This window comes from Rutidosis leptorrhynchoides, chromosome 4 (genome assembly GCF_046630445.1).
Source record: "Rutidosis leptorrhynchoides isolate AG116_Rl617_1_P2 chromosome 4, CSIRO_AGI_Rlap_v1, whole genome shotgun sequence".
Classification (NCBI taxonomy): Eukaryota; Viridiplantae; Streptophyta; class Magnoliopsida; order Asterales; family Asteraceae; genus Rutidosis; species Rutidosis leptorrhynchoides.
The window spans coordinates 181811334-181831158 of record NC_092336.1 but is presented as its reverse complement, the minus strand read 5'-3'; the positions used below and the strand labels follow the sequence as shown (position 1 = coordinate 181831158).

Genomic DNA, 19825 nt, shown 5'->3' with positions numbered 1-19825 from the left:
CTATGTCATTTTTAGTTGGAAAGATTACTATTATGCACAACTTTATGGATGAGGAATACTAAATCATAAACTTGATACATCTTCTAAATAATTAAAAAAAATATTACAATATTATGCATTTTATTACAAATATAATGTTTCAAGTCATTATAGGCTCACAAATTACGACATAAGACTTTCTCATGGATGCACAAAGTACTAACAACAAGACAAAGAGTTATGACATTATTCACAATTTATGATCATCTAACAAGAATAACTACATTGTCGAATATGTGGGAAAATACAACGAAGATATGAGATAACCATCCACAATTCTTAATTCATTCGCCTAAAACTACATCACGATATCGGAGATGATTTATTTAATTTGAATCAATATTTTGTTTTTTTATTTATTCGTTAGTACATTTTGAAACTTTAAAAATTTGAATCCCCTATAAAATATTTGGATTGATGTTCATCATAGACTTAACAATAGTACGTTAGTACATTTTGAAGCTTTTAAAAATTTCAAACCCCTAAAAAATATTTGGTTTAATGTTCATCTAGATATAATAATAGTTTTTAATTTATATATTTAACTTTATAGTTTAAATGATTAGACTCTTCAAAAATCCCGCGAAATCGCGGGTATTTAACTAGTCACATATTATAATATAGTTGAAAAGTAGGTATCGTAACATATGACATAAATACTTAGTTAAAAATGTTTAATGTAGTTAATTATATTTATTGCGGTCAAAGATAAAGGTACAAGAAACTACCATTAAATTATATATGTATAGCGGCGATACATCGTTATAGTCGATAATGTACTCTTGTTTATATTACATTTGTTAAAGTTTGTGGTCCTTTCGATCATGGATCGTATAACACATGACTCGTTTCCTTCAAGAGGATTTGGTTCAACATCTTCACGTGGTCATTCACATGCGTAGTTAATAGTAGTTTCTTACTCACTATCTACCGCTACGATTTTATGCACTTTAATCTACTCTTAAAATTATCGTTAAAAAAATTATTTTCGACACTTCTTAAAGTTGTCATTAAGTTGTATATACGTCTTATACAATTTCATAACAGTCACTTTAAATTAAATAACTATCACTACGTATATAATTTTTATGTACTAACGACAGCTTTTAAGACGGTTAGAAAAATTCGTTTTGTCATAAAAATTGATAAATCTTCAACATATAATGGATTTTTCTAAGGACAATCATTAGGAGTGTCATACATAAAAAAAAACTTGAAATTTTCAATAACTGCGGTTAAAAAGTCAATATTAATCGCTACGTACATCGTACTAATAAACATTAGCGACGGAGTTAAGAGTTCCTTATATAATATTCCCGATCTGTTATTACAGCCGTCTAAAAATATTTCATTTCTTTTTCTCCCATCATTGTTTTCTCACATCAACTTTTGATCTCTCCTTTAAGCTCTCTCATCTTCTTTCCTTATTACTATTATTATGTTTTCATGATTCATAATCTTACATTATCAAACACAAACCAAATTATTAAATCTAATAAAAGCACACCCCTTCAATCCCATTTGCATTTACGTTTTCATCTTCCTTCATCTAATCAATTACGATTTCATTTCATCAACACAAACAAAAAACAAAGTATTGATCCTTTCGATTTTCAGAAATTTTATTTGAATTTTCCGGTCGAATTCTCCACATTGAAATGTGGCCTTACCGGAGACAATCCAACAATTACGATAATGATAACAATAACAACAACAACGCTTGTACTAGTCCGAAAATTCGTAGAATACCATCCAACCCCGATTTCAATCCTCATTCGCTAAAGAATATTGAAACTCTCATATCTAGTGATGATCGAATAAATTCACAATTAGATACAATCGTTGAAGAATATCATGAACCGTCATCAACTTTTTCCCCACAAATTCGTTCCGCCCCGTGCATGGGCCCCACAAAACCTTCCATTTTTCACCGTGTCCACCTGGCTAACCGCTTTTCCCGCCTTTTCACCCCGAGGCCAAGACCAGAAGAAATTTTATCAGAATCAATTAAACAAGACGAAATCTCACCAAAATCAAATAAATCAGACGATATATTCTCATCAGAATCGAATAGATCAGAACAACCTGAAAATTTGGACGATGTTAAAAATGTGGTGAAGCCTGAGACATTCGTTACACCCCGCCCGCGGATAAATGTCCCGGGAGGAGAAAAACGAGTAGTCGTTTACATGACAAGCATTCGTGCGGTCCGGCCCACTTTTGAAGCGTGCAGGACCGTACGATCAATTTTACAAGGATTTCGTGTACCCATTGACGAACGAGACTTGTGTATGGACGCATCATTTAGTGATGAAATAAAAAAGATAATGCGCCAAATGGGTCAAGCAGGATTTGGTGACAAAAGGATAACATTACCTAGAGTGTTTATAGGTGGCCGGTACATCGGTGGGGCCGATGAGGTGGTTGAGTTGCATGAAATTGGTGAATTGAAGAAGTTTGTATCCGGATTACCGGCTGTGACCGGTGGAGTTTGTGAAAGTTGTGGTGGGTTCCGGTTTATATTGTGTTATGAATGTAATGGAAGCCATAAATGTTACATAGATGATCATGGTGGATTTAGAACATGTTTGGAGTGTAATGAAAATGGTCTTATCAGGTGTCCATCTTGTTCTTGTAGTTAATTAAATATATACAATCATCATTATCATTATCATCATAATAATGAAATGATTTTAGCAAATGTGATATACATTAGTGTCTAATGAGTTTTTTGAAAATATGCAGAAAAATTGAGGAGTTTGTATTCTTTGCATAAATTTTGTTTCTTCTAATTTATGTAGATTTAGTTGGGTAAATTTTTATTAGGTTTATAGTAGGAGTGTGCATAATATTCGAATCCGAATCCGTAATCTGAATTATACGAAAACCCGATCCGAAAATATCCGAAAATTCGGATATACGGATTTTCGGATATCCGAAAATCGAATATCCGGATTTTTGGATTCGAATATCGGATCGATTTTCAAATTTTTCGGATATTCGGATAATCCGATATCCGAAATAAAATACACTTATTATTAGTACATTTATATTTATATTTATAGATTAGTAGAGTTATGACTTATGGGTCATATAACTTTCAAGGTAAACTAACATTTTAACTTTTAAAAGTAAAAATATCAAAGATGGCATATAGAAACAATCAATCATTAAAAATAGTAAAGTAGTATACTGTGATTTATTAATACTCTTTTTTTTTGCTGAAACTGACTTGCATTCATATTTGAATACGCTTTTTTTTTCTTTCCTGAAACTCACTTGCATTCTTATTTGTATACGTATTTTTGTTTGGTTCATCCTCAAAAGATGGATGTGTATCATTTTTATTGTAACGATTATGGCATACTAATTATAACTTGATTCACGTTCTAGAACTATATTATATTTACATTAATGAAAAAAACAAGAAGTTATTATATGATATAGAATAAATCACTATATAAATATAAATAATATATCACAGTACATCTAAAGTTATAAGAAATATAGCATTATAGGTTAAGCATATAATTAGTATGAATATCTTTATATAAACAGCTAACCAGATAATTGTTATGTTTGTGTTACGATGATGTGATAATCGTATTTTGAATTAGTTATGTTTGTTACGATAATGTGTTAATCGTGTTTTGAACTTTTGTAACACGAAATTCAAAATGTTAAACTTACATGTATGTGACTTGTTATGTAATATGAGTTTTGTCATTTGTATTTTTTGTATTTATTAGATATAGATCGGACATTCGGATAATCCGGTATCTGAATCCGAAATTTCGGATATCCAAATTCGGATATCCGAAATTTCGGATATCCGAAATTTCGGACGGCCGAATTCACTATCCGAATTTTCGGATATCCGAAATTTCAGATATCCGGTTTTGCCCACCCCTAGTTTATAGTATTCCTGTAAATTATTCATAAATGACAACTGTGATGACCCGAAAAATTTCGACTAATTTAAACCAATTCTCTATACGATTTATTATTTTGGCACGTTAAACAAAGTCTGTTAGATTGAGTCTCAAAATTTTAGAACTGTTTCATATATACAATTACCTTTGACTACTCTCAACGATTCATGAACAATTATATGTATGTATATATATATATATGTACAAGTAAAAACGACTTTCCTACAGTAAAACGCTAGTTGCTACAATAAAAATTACTTTGCTACAGTAAAACACTATTTGCTACAGTGAAACCGTATTTTGCTACGGTGCTACAGTGAAAACGACTTTGCTACATTGATTTGCTACAGTAAACACTATTTGTTACAGTAACACACTATTTGCTACAGTAAAGACTATTGCTACAGTAAACACTATTTGATGTCGACGAACTAGCAAACAAAAACGGAAAAGGCGGCCATGCGATCGCATGGCAAAAAACACTGAAAACTCATGCGATCGCATGAGCTACAGTAAATCGAAAAGTAATATAAATACGCAGTTTGTTCGACGAAGTTTTTCACATTTATCTCTTAATATTTATATTTATATTATAATTATAATTTTAAATTTAAGTTTAATAATAATAAGGTATATACGAGGGTGTTTTTAATTCGGGTTTCAAACCGCTTTAAGCTAAGGAAATATTAGGTATTATTCGGGGTATTGTTCTTGAATCCAAGGCCAACCATACAGTCATCTACCATCATTACGTCTACGCAATTTGCCTACAATATTGAATCGCAATATTGAACTGTGAGTTTATAGTCTCCCTTTTTAAATACTTTAAATATTTTTGGGCTGAGAATACATGCAATTTATTTTAAACGCGATAAGACACAAGTACATACTAAATTCTACACTGAGTTAAACCGGAAATCCCTTAGCTTTGGTAACTAGTAGCTGCCAGTACATAGGATATGGACTGGTGGGCGCGAATAATTGTATATGGATCCATAGGGCTTGACATCCCCGTCCGAGCTAGAGCGTTAAAACGAATGGGGTAATTATCACTATAGCGTTAAGTTTAGTTACCAGGGTGCTCTGTTACGTAGAATCTATTGATAAACTTTTGATGAAATCTTGTGGTCTATCTTTATACATGTTTATGACTCGAGCAATTAAACCTATAACTCACCAACATTCGTGTTGATTTTTTAGCATGTTTTATTCTCAGATCCTTAGAATGCTTCCGCTGTGATGTGCTTGTTGCCTGCATGGAGTCTCTCATGCTTTGTACAAAGTTTATTGCATTCAAAATAAAACTGCGTTGTGTAATAAATAATTGGACTGTGATGTCAACCTGTAAATTAAAGACTTATGTATTTCGGGGTTTTGCTTATACCTAAGCACTCGCCCACATGTTAATAACTTTCTATATTTAGAAAGTCACTTATTTTAATGAATGCAATATTTTATCAAAACGTATCATATAGAGGTCAAAACCTCACTGTGGAATCAATGATTAACGTGCCGCGTCAATAGCGATTTTGACGGGTCGTTACAGTTGGTATCCGAGCTTGAGGTCATAGGGAACCAGAAATTACATTAGTGTGTTTAACTGGTAATTGTTAGGATGCATTAGTAAGTCTGGACTATGACCATATCTGTTTTTACTGATTTTTGCTTATTATTTGGTCAAAAACATTATATGTGATATATTTATATGCTAACGTAATTGTTGTTTCAATTATGTGATAGATGACTTCCTCTAATCCTATCATTTTGTACGACTCGGAATCGGACACTGAATCTATTCTATCCACAACTGAAAAGGGCGTTCCAATACCTATTAAAGAAGAAATTGTGTTAGCCGGGGAATCTCAACTCCCGGTAAACCCAGAGGAGGTTCCAGCTCCACCCAGCTTTAGTTTTCCGGAGCCACAGTATCGTTGGCATGGACCCATGATCCCTGGAGTAAACGAGGATCGTCCATTTCTAAACAAATATGGACATTGGTCCAGATATGCAGCCGACGGGCGGGTTGTGCCGATTACGCCTGGCAGATTTCGGTTCATGACCACCGGTACATATTCTTGCAGTTCGTCATCATATTCTCCTACACATGACTCAGACAGTTCGTCATCAGACGAGATCAGTAAGGAGGAGGATTTCGCTAATGAAATAAAAGAGATCACTAAGGAGAAATTCCAACTTGCTATAGATAATAAAAACAACCACAATAATAAAATGTCCTTAATTATTAAAAAAGAACAGGACCATTCGATCCGTAACCACCCTTATTGTATTAAACCCACTGAGGCAACGGGTACCTCAAAACCCCAACTAAAAATAAAATACACTGCCAGAATGTCTGTCGGACTATGTGCACACAAACAATTGGCAGAGAGAACCAAATGGGAAGAAGTTTCTGATAGTTCTGAATAAACGACCTCGCAACCATAAATCTTCCATGCGCTATTTTATTGCTTATGTGTGCTACTCTATCTTGTTATGTAAAATAAGCATATGTAAAATATCAGTATTGTATGGTATTGTATTATTTTGGTTTATTAATAATAAATGCATGGAATGATTATTTGTATTATTACTACTTATTATTATTATTATTATTACATAATAATGTAGTAACTCGCTATAATTTTTCATAGTGGAATATTATTAGGATTTTAGTAGTTAATTCCTTGTACTAGCTATTATGTATGAACTTAACGGGTAGGTAATACCCTAGAAATAATTATAAAATTCTAATAAGAAGAAAAGGCTTTTATAATAATTGGTTCATATTATTAATATGCTACGATTAACTATTGACAACTCATTTTACCTATAATATTCTATATGATTAAATTATATCTGTTGTGTTTATTGAAGAAACATGTCTCAAATGTCGGATGCTGAGTTTGAACAACTAGTCGAGAAACGTGTGAATGAAAGAATTGCTGCAACCGAAGCAGCAAAAGCAACAGCCGAAGCAGCAGCCAAAGCAGCAGCCGTAAACACAAACTCACGAAACGGATGCTCATACAAAACTTTTCAAGGATGCAAACTACAGACGTTTAGTGGAACCGAGGGACCAGTCGGTCTAACCCGATGGTTTGAAAAGATGGAGTCCGTTTTCAAAATCAGTAATTGTGCGAACGGAGACAAGTCAAAGTATGCTTCGTGCACGTTGCAAGATGGTGCACTTACTTGGTGGAATAATTATGCTAAAGCAGAAGGAATAGATACGGCATATGATATCTCTTGGGAAGAACTGAAAAAGATGCTAATCGAAGAGTACTGTCCTCGAAACGAGATCAGAAAAATGGAATATGAGTTACGTAATCTGAAGGTTATCGGCGCGAATCTCAATAACTATGAAAAGGATTTCATGGAACTAGCCTTGTTGTGTCCCGAATTGGTGCCAAACGAGAAACGAAAGATAGAAATGTATATTGACGGTTTATCGATCAATATCAAAGGAAATGTTACATCGTCCAAACCGAATACGATGCAGGAAGCCATGACAATGGCACACCAACTTATGGACCAGATCACAGAGAGTTCGATTAAGGCACCAATTACCGAAGTCAAGACAACTGAAGGAAAGAGAAAATGGGAAGACTATAAGGGCAAAAGTACTCACCTGAAGAAACAAGAAACTTTTAAAGGTAAACAAGATGGGGCAACTGCAAGTCCAAACTATAAGGGACCTCATCCGTTCTGCAAAAGGTGTTACACACATCATGCAGGCTATTGCCAAGTGGTCTGTGATAAGTGCAACAAGAAAGGACATGTGGCGAAAGATTGTTATGCCACCGTTTCTGAAGTAAAGACAAAATTGACCGATGTCAAGAAATGTTATGGATGCGGGAAGTCTGGTCACTTTATAAATCAATGCCCTGATAAGGAGAAGAACAAAGAACCCGCACGTGGGAGGGCATTTAATGTTAGTGCCAGTAAAGCACGTGAGGATCCTAATCTTGTCACGGGTACGTTTACCGTTAATAATTAACTAGATTCTATTATGTTTGATACGGGTGCTGATAGAAGTTATATGTGTAAAGACTTTAGTTTTAAACTAAAATGTGCATCATTACCTCTAGACGATAAATATACTATTGAATTAGCTAATGGTAAACTGATAAAAGCCGATAAAATTTGCCATGGTTGCGAAATGAATCTCGCTGGTGAAACCTTCAAAATTGATTTGATACCCGTAGAATTAGGAAGTTTTGATGTAATCGTTGGCATGGACTGGATGTCCAAAACAAGAGCGGAAGTTGTTTGCGCTGAGAAAGCAATCCGCATCCCTCGTAAGGATGAAACGTCATTAATGATTTATGGGGAGAAGAACAACTCAAAACTGAACTTTATCAGCTGTATGAAGGCCCAGAAACTTATAAGAAAAGGTTTTTATGCTATTCTAGCACACGTAAAGAAGATCGATACTGAAGAAAGAAGCATTGATGACATGCCGGTTGTAAGAGAATATCCCGGAGTATTTCCAGAATAATTACCGGGGCTACCTCCACACAGATGTGTAGAATTCCAGATTGATCTCATACCAGGAGCTGCACCTGTAGCCCGATCTCCATATAGACTTGCACCTTCAGAAATGCAAGAATTACAAGACCAGTTGCAAGAATTATCGGACCGTGGATTTATTCGTCCTAGTTTTTCACCTTGGGGTGCTCCTATTCTGTTCGTCAAGAAGAAGGATGGATCTATGAGAATGTGCATAGATTACCGAGAATTAAATAAATTAACGATCAAGAATCGGTACCCATTACCGAGGATTGATGATTTATTTGATCAATTGCAAGGATCAAGTGTTTATTCTAAGATTGATCTACGCTCCGGATATCATCAGCTGAGAGTGAAGGAAGAAGATGTTCCTAAAACAGCGTTCAGAACCCGTTACGGTCACTATGAATTTTTAGTCATGCCTTTTGGATTGACTAATGCTCCAGCAGTATTCATGGATCTAATGAATCGCATCTGTAGACCGTATTTAGACAAATTTGTCATTGTTTTTATCGACGACATATTGATTTACTCGAAGAACAAGGAAGAACATGAGCAACACTTAAGACTGGTACTAGAGATACTCAAGAAAGAAGAATTGTACGTAAAATTTTCGAAGTGTGATTTCTGGTTACAAGAAGTACAATTTTTGGGTCATGTTGTCAGTAAACATGGAATTAAAGTTGACCCCGCCAAGATCGAAGCCATTAGTAAATGGGAAACACCGAAGACTCCAACACAAATCCGCCAATTCTTAGGTCTTGCTGGTTACTACCGAAGATTCATTCAAGATTTCTCTAGAATCGCCAAACCCTTAACTGCATTGACTCAAAAGGGAAAGAAGTATGATTGGTCCACGGAACAGGAATCCTCATTCCAGTTATTAAAGAAGAAGTTAACGTCTGCACCCATTTTGTCATTACCGGAAGGAAATGATGATTTCGTGATCTATTGTGACGCTTCGCGCCAAGGTTTAGGATGTGTATTAATGCAACGCAGAAAAGTTATCGCATATGCCTCACGACAACTAAAAATTCATGAAAAGAACTATACGACGCACGATTTGGAACTTGGAGCAGTAGTTTTTGCACTCAAAATATGGAGACACTATCTATATGGCACCAAGTGTACAGTGTACACCGACCATAAGAGTCTTCAGCATATTTTTGATCAAAAACAACTCAATATGAGGCAACGTCGCTGGGTAGAGTTGTTAAACGATTACGATTGTGAAATCCGTTACCACCCCGGAAAAGCTAATGTTGTAGCTGATGCCCTAAGTCGAAAAGAAAGAGTAAAACCTCTTAGGGTCCGAGCTTTGAATATTACAATTCGTACTGATCTCACAAAGCAAATTCAAGCAGCACAGTTAGAAGCTTTAAAAGAAGAAAACGAAAAAAGTGAAATGAGCAAAGGGTTAGAAAAACAACTTGAAGTAAAAGCCGATGGAACCCTGTATTTTGCTGGTAGGATATGGGTACCAAGACATGGTAACCTAAGGCAACTAGTACTAGATGAAGCACATAAAACGAGGTACTCAATTCACCCAGGAAATGGGAAAATGTACCACGATCTCAAGAAGTTCTATTGGTGGCCTAATATGAAGACAGAAATTGCTACTTATGTAAGCAAATGTTTGACGTGTGCAAAGGTTAAAGCTGAGTACCAAAAGCCGTCAGGATTACTGCAACAACCAGAAATTCCGCAGTGGAAATGGGAAAGAATAACCATGGATTTCATTACGAAATTGCCAAGGACTGCAAGTAGTCATGATACTATTTGGGTGATAGTTGATCGTCTAACTAAATCAGCTCACTTCCTACCAATAAAGGAGACAGACAGTATGGAGAAATTAGCACGCCTATATTTGAAGGAAGTAGTTTCCAGGCATGGTGTACCCATCTCCATCATATCTGATCGCGACACCCGATTCACATCACGTTTTTGGCAATCATTACAAAAAGCATTGGGAACTCGATTAGATATGAGCACCGCTTATCACCCACAGACAGATGGTCAAAGTGAAAGAACAATACAAACATTGGAAGACATGTTACGGGCATGCGTGATTGACTTTGGAACCAGTTGGGATCGACACTTACCGTTGGCAGAATTTTCATACAATAACAGCTATCATACGAGCATCAACGCAGCACCATTTGAAGCACTTTACGGTAGAAAGTGCAGATCTCCTATTTGTTGGAGTGAAGTAGGAGAAAGACAACTTACTGGACCAGAAATTATTCACGAAACCACCGAAAAGATCATTCAAATACAACAGCGATTGAAAACGGCCATGAGTCGCCAAAAGAGTTATGCTGATGTAAGAAGAAAACCGCTAGAATTTCAAGTGAGCGACAAAGTCATGTTGAAAGTGTCACCCTGAAAAGGCGTTGTACGATTCGGTAAACGAGGAAAGCTAAGTCCTAGGTACGTAGGACCCTTTGAAATCACCGAAAGAATTGGAGCAGTTGCTTATCGATTAAAGCTACCGCAAGAACTTAGTAGTGTTCACGACACATTTCACGTGTCAAATTTGAAGAAATGTTTAGCTGAAGAGGATGTCGTAATTCCTCTTGACGAAATACGAATTAATGATAAACTCCATTTTGTCGAAGAACCTGTTGAAATCATGGACCGTGAGGTCAAACAATTAAAACAAAGCAAAATACCGATAGTTAGAGTTCGTTGGAACGCAAGACGAGGACCCGAGTTTACTTGGGAACGTGAAGATCAGATGAAGCAAAAGTATCCACATTTGTTCACTGATATCGCTCATGAAACAGGTACTACTCAAAATTTCGGGACGAAATTTTCTTTAACGGGGAGGTACTGTGATGACCCGAAAAATTTCGACTAATTTAAACCAATTCTCTATACGATTTATTATTTTGGCACGTTAAACAAAGTCTGTTAGATTGAGTCTCAAAATTTTAGAACTGTTTCATATATACAATTACCTTTGACTACTCTCAACGATTCATGAACAATTATATGTATGTATATATATATACATATATGTACAAGTAAAAACGACTTTACTACAGTAAAACGCTAGTTGCTACAGTAAAAATTACTTTGCTACAGTAAAACACTATTTGCTACAGTAAACACTATTTGCTACAGTGAAACCGTATTTTGCTACAGTGCTACAGTGAAAACGACTTTGCTACATTGATTTGCTACAGTAAACACTATTTGCTACAGTAAACACTATTTGATGTCGACGAACTAGCAAACAAAAACGGAAAAGGCGGCCATGCGATCGCATGGCAAAAACACTGAAAACTCATGCGATCGCATGAGCTACAGTAAATCGAAAAGTAATATAAATACGCAGTTTGTTCGACGAAGTTTTTCACATTTATCTCTTAATATTTATATTTATATTATAATTATAATTTTAAATTTAAGTTTAATAATAATAAGGTATATACGAGGGTGTTTTTAATTCGGGTTTCAAACCGCTTTAAGCTAAGGAAATATTAGGTATTATTCGGGGTATTGTTCTTGAATCCAAGGCCAACCATACAGTCATCTACCATCATTACGTCTACGCAATTTGCCTACAATATTGAATCGCAATATTGAACTGTGAGTTTATAGTCTCCCTTTTTAAATACTTTAAATATTTTTGGGCTGAGAATACATGCAATTTATTTTAAACGCGATAAGACACAAGTACATACTAAATTCTACACTGAGTTAAACCGGAAATCCCTTAGCTTTGGTAACTAGTAGCTGCCAGTACATAGGATATGGACTGGTGGGCGCGAATAATTGTATATGGATCCATAGGGCTTGACATCCCCGTCTGAGCTAGAGCGCTAGCCTTTTAACGGACGTATGTTATTTGAGTTTAAGACACGTTGGTTTGCGTGTATTAAAACGAATGGGGTAATTATCACTATAGCGTTAAGTTTAGTTACCAGGGTGCTCTGTTACGTAGAATCTATTGATAAACTTTTGATGAAATCTTGTGGTCTATCTTTATACATGTTTATGACTCGAGCAATTAAACCTATAACTCACCAACATTCGTGTTGACTTTTTAGCATGTTTTATTCTCAGGTCCTTAGAATGCTTCCGCTGTGATGTGCTTGTTGCCTGCATGGAGTCTCTCATGCTTTGTACAAAGTTTATTGCATTCAAAATAAAACTGCGTTGTGTAATAAGTAATTGGACTGTGATGTCAACCTGTAAATTAAAGACTTATGTATTTCGGGGTTTTGCTTATACCTAAGCACTCGCCCACATGTTAATAACTTTCTATGTTTAGAAAGTCACTTATTTTAATGAATGCAATATTTTATCAAAACGTATCATATAGAGGTCAAAACCTCACTGTGAAATCAATGATTAACGTGCCGCGTCAATAGCGATTTTGACGGGTCGTTACAACAACGGTACTAGGACTGTAGTAATATTTGAACACATTGTGAATATGTGACATATTGTTCACTGTTTTGATTCAAAATCAAAACATTATAGTATTAAGGGTAGTATTAACTATAGTTATGGTTAAGATAATTGCTTCTACTTGTAGCCTGAATATTTATGAGTTAGGCTATATTAATCAATGTTTTGGTTTAAATAAAAGTTGACCATGTCAAGGATACAATTGTAGTATTTTCTATTTTGTGATTGAATACTATTACAGATTTAACTGAAATAAGATAGATTTGTTGGCTTGTTGCAATGAAGCTGTGGTGCAAAAGTTAGTGGTATTTTATTTGTACCGGTCATAAAAGTCGGAGAAATATTGGGTGGGACGATGGAAATCATGATTGTTTGTTATTGATGAGTGGAGTGTGATGAATTGGTTATGTTAAGATTGTTTAGTTTAAAATATTGTTTGAATAAGGCCCCAGCCTAGCCTATGGCTCGTGAAAGAGCATTGTGAAAGCCTATTTTGGTCCGTCACTCACTCACATGCATAAACTCACTCACATGCATAAGGAGCAATTTGTCATCATATCCGTTTGTTAATACTGCAACTAGCCTTTAACGATTTGAGATGAGACCACATGTCCTTTTAGTTTGTACCTCATGTTTAATGAATTGTACCATATATTATTTTAGTAGTATAATTGTGGGTAATATTTTAGTATGATATTATGATAGGAGAGATTTGTGAAAGGAATGTTAAAAGGTATTTATGTTGATGTGGCGTTCATGTGGAGGAGAGAAGTTCTGTGAAAGAGGTGAACGATAGGGAGTGGCCTAAAGGGCATAATGGTCATTCACTGGCATATCGCCATCCATAACTACATTGTGTAGCCCTTAGTCTATTTTTTCTCTCGAAAATTATTTATAGTTATACATTTTATTTAACTAACTTTTTTGTGTTATATACGTAGTACTTTAAGAAATTTCTATGATCAATTAAATTTTATATGTACTTTCATTTGATATAATTTTCATTATTAAGTATCATATAACATTGTGTTATTTAAATTAAAAAATAAGGTCAAAACAAGACCACATTAAATTAAGACAGATGGAGTAGTAACAAAAGGAAAACTTCATCCTAGAACTCAAACAAAACGATACAAACTGCTAAACAGAACCAAAAAACCATGAGAAAATAAAGCCAAACACAAAACCCCATAGACACCCCGAACCAACCTTAACAAACTAACCGAACTAGCCAAGGGAAAGGACCTAAACAAAAAACAGACAAGACAACAACAAAACTCAATCTCACATGTCTTATTATGGGGAATGTAGACAATCATTCCTCTATTCTAGAATAAGAAGAAGTCATTTCTCTACTCGGAGTGAAACACTCCAAAACTAGCAAAACCTAGTTGAATACTTGACTCTATACTTCTGAAGGGTATTTACATGACTTTCATTTTACCTAAATCTAAAGTTATTCTAATCTGGAAAGAGTTCCAAGTTCCCTGATTTAAAATGTACTGAGATTTAAAATGTACTGTAATAACTTCACGACATACCTTGACCAAAACTGGATCTTTATGCATTTCAAGATTGTTGCTCCAATGGGTACGAACTTGAACCAAAACAATTGTACATACTCAGTTCAAGATGACGATTTCAACATCATTAATCTACATTGTACAACTTTAACAAGGATAAGAACTTTAGTTAAGAAGCCATTGGCTCCAACCAAAATAAAATTTCGAGGCATTTCAAGATTCTTGATACAAATTGTAAAAACTAGGACAAAGATTCTTACAACTTACCCAATAAAGTTCAAGAATTTCAAGATCATTGATCCAAAATGTAACAGCTTGAGTAAAGATACCATAAGAGACATTTAAATCTTGATAAACAAAAATTACAGGATACACATGGGAACTTGCAATATCAACATTTTTAGTACACCTCACAAATTATTACCTCTATACACATTGCACATTACAACATTACACATATACATAATGATCTTTATACACTATATAAAAGTCATAGTTTCTAATTCGCAAATTCAAAGCATTTTGATCACCCAAAGCTTATATTTCTTTATATACATGTATATAAGACAAGGTCCAGTCAAACCTGCATCAGATAACTTCTTGCAAAGTTTGAAATAAGTCTCCAAATTTTCAGATTGATTAATTCTTTTCCTTAATCCATGCAAAACTGCAGCCCGGTCCAAAAACTCGGGATACAAACCCAAATCGAGCATCTTAAACACTGTTTCAGCTGCATCTTCATAATGAGAACCTTTGATGTAACCCCTTAATAGCCATGTCAACGTTTTCTTCTTATTCAACACGCTCGTTACTTCAATTCTTGTAAGTAATCGTGAAATGGCGTTTGTTTCCTTTTGTGACGCACATATTGCTAACACAATGTCATAAAGATTTGAGTCGGGTTCTTTTCCTACTAATTTCATTTTCCATAATTGTCTCTCAGCCTCGAGCCCACGGCCCGCACAGATGTACATGGCTAAAAGACGTTCATAAACCACTCCATTAAATGATGGGCCTCCTTCTTCGATTACCCAATTAGATAAGCGGACTCCATCTTCCAAGAGGGTAGATTGGTAATTTTGGATGAGCTGAGTGTCTTCTGTATCTAGAGTGGAAACTAAACCAGTTTTCGTGAAGTTTTTCAACTTGCGTAAAGCTTTTCCAAATTCATTAAGTTCTTTGACTACAGCAGTCATGGCTATTAAATAGCTGTAGACCTCGGGTTTCAAATTAGATTCTCGAATTTGGATCACTAACTTGATTGCATCCCTGTAGTTACCATCCTCCTGATTGAACAGATAATCAGAAATTAAAATAGTTAGGTATTATAGAAGGAATAAAAATAAAAAAGAAAGAAAGAAAGAAAGAAAGAAAGAAAGAAAGAAAGAAAGGCTCATTAAGGTTACATCATGAGGCATTTAGCGATAAATCTGTATTAAAAAATTGTTACGGTAATATAACCTAAATTTTCATGTATTCCTTACTCCTCAATGTGTAAGATTTCGTGACCTCAATAATACTACACTATATTTCAAGCCATGACCACATGAATGATGTGGACTGAAGTTGCCTTTATCCATTTGTGTATATTATTGATGTAAAAAGTAATTCATATTTTCCGTAGAATTTCAGTATTGAATGATTGCAATTGCAATAACGATAATAAGAAATCTGTGTAAGCCATCATTAAGAGTATTTTAGTACTTTTAGGTGGATCTAGTAAAAGTGATTGTGGAAATATCAATCCCCAGAGTGATAATCGCATAGTACTGCATTTAAACCTTCCTTATAAATGAATTGCAAAAAAGCAGATTACTTGAAAAGAGTTTAATTTCGAATATCAAAATTAAAAGTTTTCCAAACGATCATTTGTGTAATACGTTAAAAATTATTGAGCTCCCACAATCGATTCACGACCACAGACAATTTGATAACAGACTCTTCAAGCCTTGACTCACTCTAACGATATAAAAAGGGATCTCGAAGCAACTAGCCTAATCTAGTCGATGTATGTTAAGGGTAATAATTATTATTGGAATCTATCAATAAATACAGAAATCTATTCAATGCTAACGCTAAAATTTCACTGCTTGACAGTACGAATCAGCAGGCAATTCGAATTGCACAAAACGTAGTACTCCGTAGCTTATTAGCCCAATTGTTCATTTAAAAATTTGCTATCAAGATATAAATGCTACACAAAAACATCCTATAAATAAACGAGATTAAACATATGTCAAAACACAGTATGATGACGTGTTACTACTATATTATGCCGATAGAAATGTCACACGTTTTGCTTTTCTGTAAAAAAGGGAGAGAAAAAAAAAATAAAAAAATAAAAAATAAAAAAAAAAAAAAAAATAAATAAAGGAAGAAAAGAAGTAACACATTCACCAAATAATTTCATAAGTAAACATGAAATTTTTCTGCATCGAGTAAGACACAATATAAGCATGTAGAAACCTAGATGTGTGCATCATTTAAAATATAGATCATACAAGCCTTTCCTATAATATGAATAAATTTGTGGACACGCAAGTGAAAATACCTCACTCGAAAATTTGCAGATTAAATAGTCTTCCCAATTAAAAAAAAAATGCAAACTTTTAAAAGCACGCAGTTTAATGGACGTTTTAAGCTATTAGTACATAATCTAAAGATCCCTCGACAATTATAAACCAGAAGAATCATGCATACCAAGATAATATTATGAGTGAAGAGGTAACTTTAAACAAAAACATGACAAAACGAGAAATGTCGCACCAAGGGACCGGAAAAAATATCAATATTTCTATTAACTAAGGTAAGGATAAAACAAATGCTTATAAAGATCACATCAGTTATAATGCACAATCGCACAAAAGTGCAGAAATTAAAATAAAATACATAACCAAATCACACTCTTCAAAATTACTAAATTCGAAAGTCAAGACTATGTTAATAATTAATTATGCTACGATTTCTTTACTAAATATGGGAATTATGTCGTTTCCTGTAAAACATGCGTCTAAACATTCGAAAGCACCTAACTGTCAAAAGTAGCTTATTTTCGAGACACGTCACACATTCACATGTTTGCCTATCATATATCATTCCAAAACAATCAAACCACAACTAACCTACCTAAGAGGACCAGTTGTACATAACAAAACTAAACATATGAACTATAAAAAAAGTATCTATATTCATCCATAACCGATCATGAAAGCCGAAAAACAAAACATACCATCATCTTCCAAACAAGATACCCAGTCGGGCCACCTTTTCGTCCGCGTATCTCACCGTCTTCATACCACCCAATCCCTCTCTTCAAAACCTCATTCACAAACAAAACACCTTTACTTTTCTCACCATTATCCCAATACAAAGAAATCACTTTTTCAATCATACTAAAACTAGGTTTCAACCCAACACAATCCATATCAACAAGTAAATCAACCACCTCTTTAATCTCATGTCTACCATCAACTAACTTCTTAACCCAACCACACATCAAACTAACCATAAGTTCCATTGTTTCATCATCAACTTTATTTTCTTTTTTTAACCATTCAAATACTTCTAATGCACACCATGAATCCCTTCCTTCTTGTGTTAAGAAATAAACTAACATTAATTGTAACTCTTTAGATGATAACTTTGAATTCATTTCTTCTAATATATCTGATGGTTCTCTATTCATTCTTTCTAATTCTTCTATTGCTTCAAAGAAACCTTCGCTCATTTCATCTTCGTTGTCACTAGTTATGACTGTATCTAATTTTGTAGACTTACAGAAGATATATGTATTAGGGTTTCTGTGTGCGATTGAAACCCTAGAGTATGAATTGACGGAAATTGAGGAGTTAGATTGGGGAATTAAACGATTAGGGTTTCGATTAACTGATACGCAATTCATAAAAGATGTAATTCCGCATATGGATTCCATAATTTGGGGAAATTGAAAAAGTAGGAAATGAAATTAGAGGGAAACCATGAGATTGATAACGGAACTGGCAGTTAATTGACGGTGGAATTATTATTGGATAAGAGTGTGCAAGAGAAAATTAAGAGTTTTCTTATATTTTTTTATTTTTTTTTGAATTTATTTATGCGGTTTATAAGGTGTTGAATTGAACTTGTGACATGAAAATGGTGAATAATAATAAAAGGGTATAAGGAGGTGTCAGATAACTCCTTTTGTTTACGGGATTGTACGATGATGATACGGTTAGGAAAGCGATACAAAATTCGTTTAAAAACGTTTAAGTGGACGGTTCTTGCAAGTGATCTTTCGTGGGCTAGGGATCGAGTCGATCGTTAGAAAAATGGAGTTTTTTCGAGGCATTTAGAAAGCGCGGTTTCAATCTGACGGGTTCTGACACCGAGGATAGGACCGGAAATGGTTCATCCTTTTCGTTTAAGGCTTGTGTAGGAGATGGATCGGATTCTAAGAATACCGGATAGGAGGACGACGATGTTGTATAATGGAGTTTGGTTTTTTGTTTAATGTTTGTTAGTTGTTTTCTTATTGTTCACTTTTTTTTAATTGTTGTAGGTTCCAAGTTTGTTCAGAATCTTGGGAAGCAAACACCCCTTTCGATCCCATGTACTTATACTAGGTAATGGATCATTTTGTGAAGAAAATGTTTACACATATATGGATGAAGACAACAGAGCAATAGGTATAACTCTCAGAAATAACGTATGATAAAATAATCTAGGTTATTAGAGTGTTACAGAAAATTCTAAGTGGGATGACCTTGAAATTCACTCAAAGTCATCTTTCGCACACTATGTTACGGGGGCAGGGGAGAGGGGTTTTTATACCAGCGGGAGAGGGGCACATTTCTTATTTACGCTATATGTATATATAGCGTAAATAAGAAATTAAGGAACGAACTATTAATACATCTCTATTAATAACTCATTAACTCTGTATACTTGTTTTTTTAGGCTATTATAACATACACCTTTAAAAATAATTTTCCCGGAAATTAATAATAATATTATTATTAAACTCCATATATCTCAAATATTAAATTTTTGGTCATTATAACATATCCTTTTAAAAGAATGATTCGTCTCCGAAATCACCGAAAATAAAGTTTGAAATTACCTTCAAATTATTTCCATTGATATAACATATCACCTCATAGGATGTTTGAGAATTTAACCCTCACAATTTATAATAATAACATTAATAAATTTTATTAACGGGTGTTACAACTCTTCTTCTCTCAAAATAATTATATCCTCACAAATCAAATTGTCAAACTATTAGTACGTTTTATTCATCAGTTTGTTTAGCACCTTGAAAGGACCCGTTCATATACATTATAAACGATTCACAATAGTTGATTACATCGCGAGGTATTTGACCTCTATATGATACGTTTTACAAACATTGCATTCGTTTTT

General features: G+C 34.3%; 2 protein-coding genes across 2 annotated transcripts; one reads left to right on the top strand and one right to left on the bottom strand.

Moving 5' to 3' along the window:
* The first annotated feature begins 1697 nt into the window (after positions 1–1697).
* LOC139841262 (uncharacterized) lies at positions 1698–2681 on the top strand. Its single transcript, XM_071831489.1, has one exon. It carries the CDS (start codon positions 1698–1700, stop codon positions 2679–2681), a length of 984 nt encoding a protein of 327 aa, XP_071687590.1.
* Positions 2682–14756: 12075 nt separating this feature from the next.
* LOC139841611 (pentatricopeptide repeat-containing protein At2g30100, chloroplastic-like) lies at positions 14757–18482 on the bottom strand. Its single transcript, XM_071831824.1, has 2 exons — positions 17652–18482; positions 14757–15708 (listed from the first exon to the last, which is right to left on the bottom strand). Exons 1-2 carry the CDS (start codon positions 18351–18353, stop codon positions 14935–14937), a joined length of 1476 nt encoding a protein of 491 aa, XP_071687925.1. The 5' UTR covers positions 18354–18482; the 3' UTR covers positions 14757–14934.
* Between the last annotated feature and the right edge of the window lie 1343 nt (positions 18483–19825).

What these genes read in the sequence shown, in the direction of transcription:
- LOC139841262 (XM_071831489.1), top strand. Translation starts at nt 1,698, where the DNA reads ATGTGGCCTTACCGGAGACAATCCAACAATTACGATAATGATAACAAT.
- LOC139841611 (XM_071831824.1), bottom strand. Translation starts at nt 18,353, where the DNA reads ATGGAATCCATATGCGGAATTACATCTTTTATGAATTGCGTATCAGTT. An exon ending in ATCTTGTTTGGAAGATGATG is followed by an intron (nt 15,709 to 17,651) that starts GTATGTTTTGTT and finishes CTGTTCAATCAG; the next exon opens with GAGGATGGTAACTACAGGGA.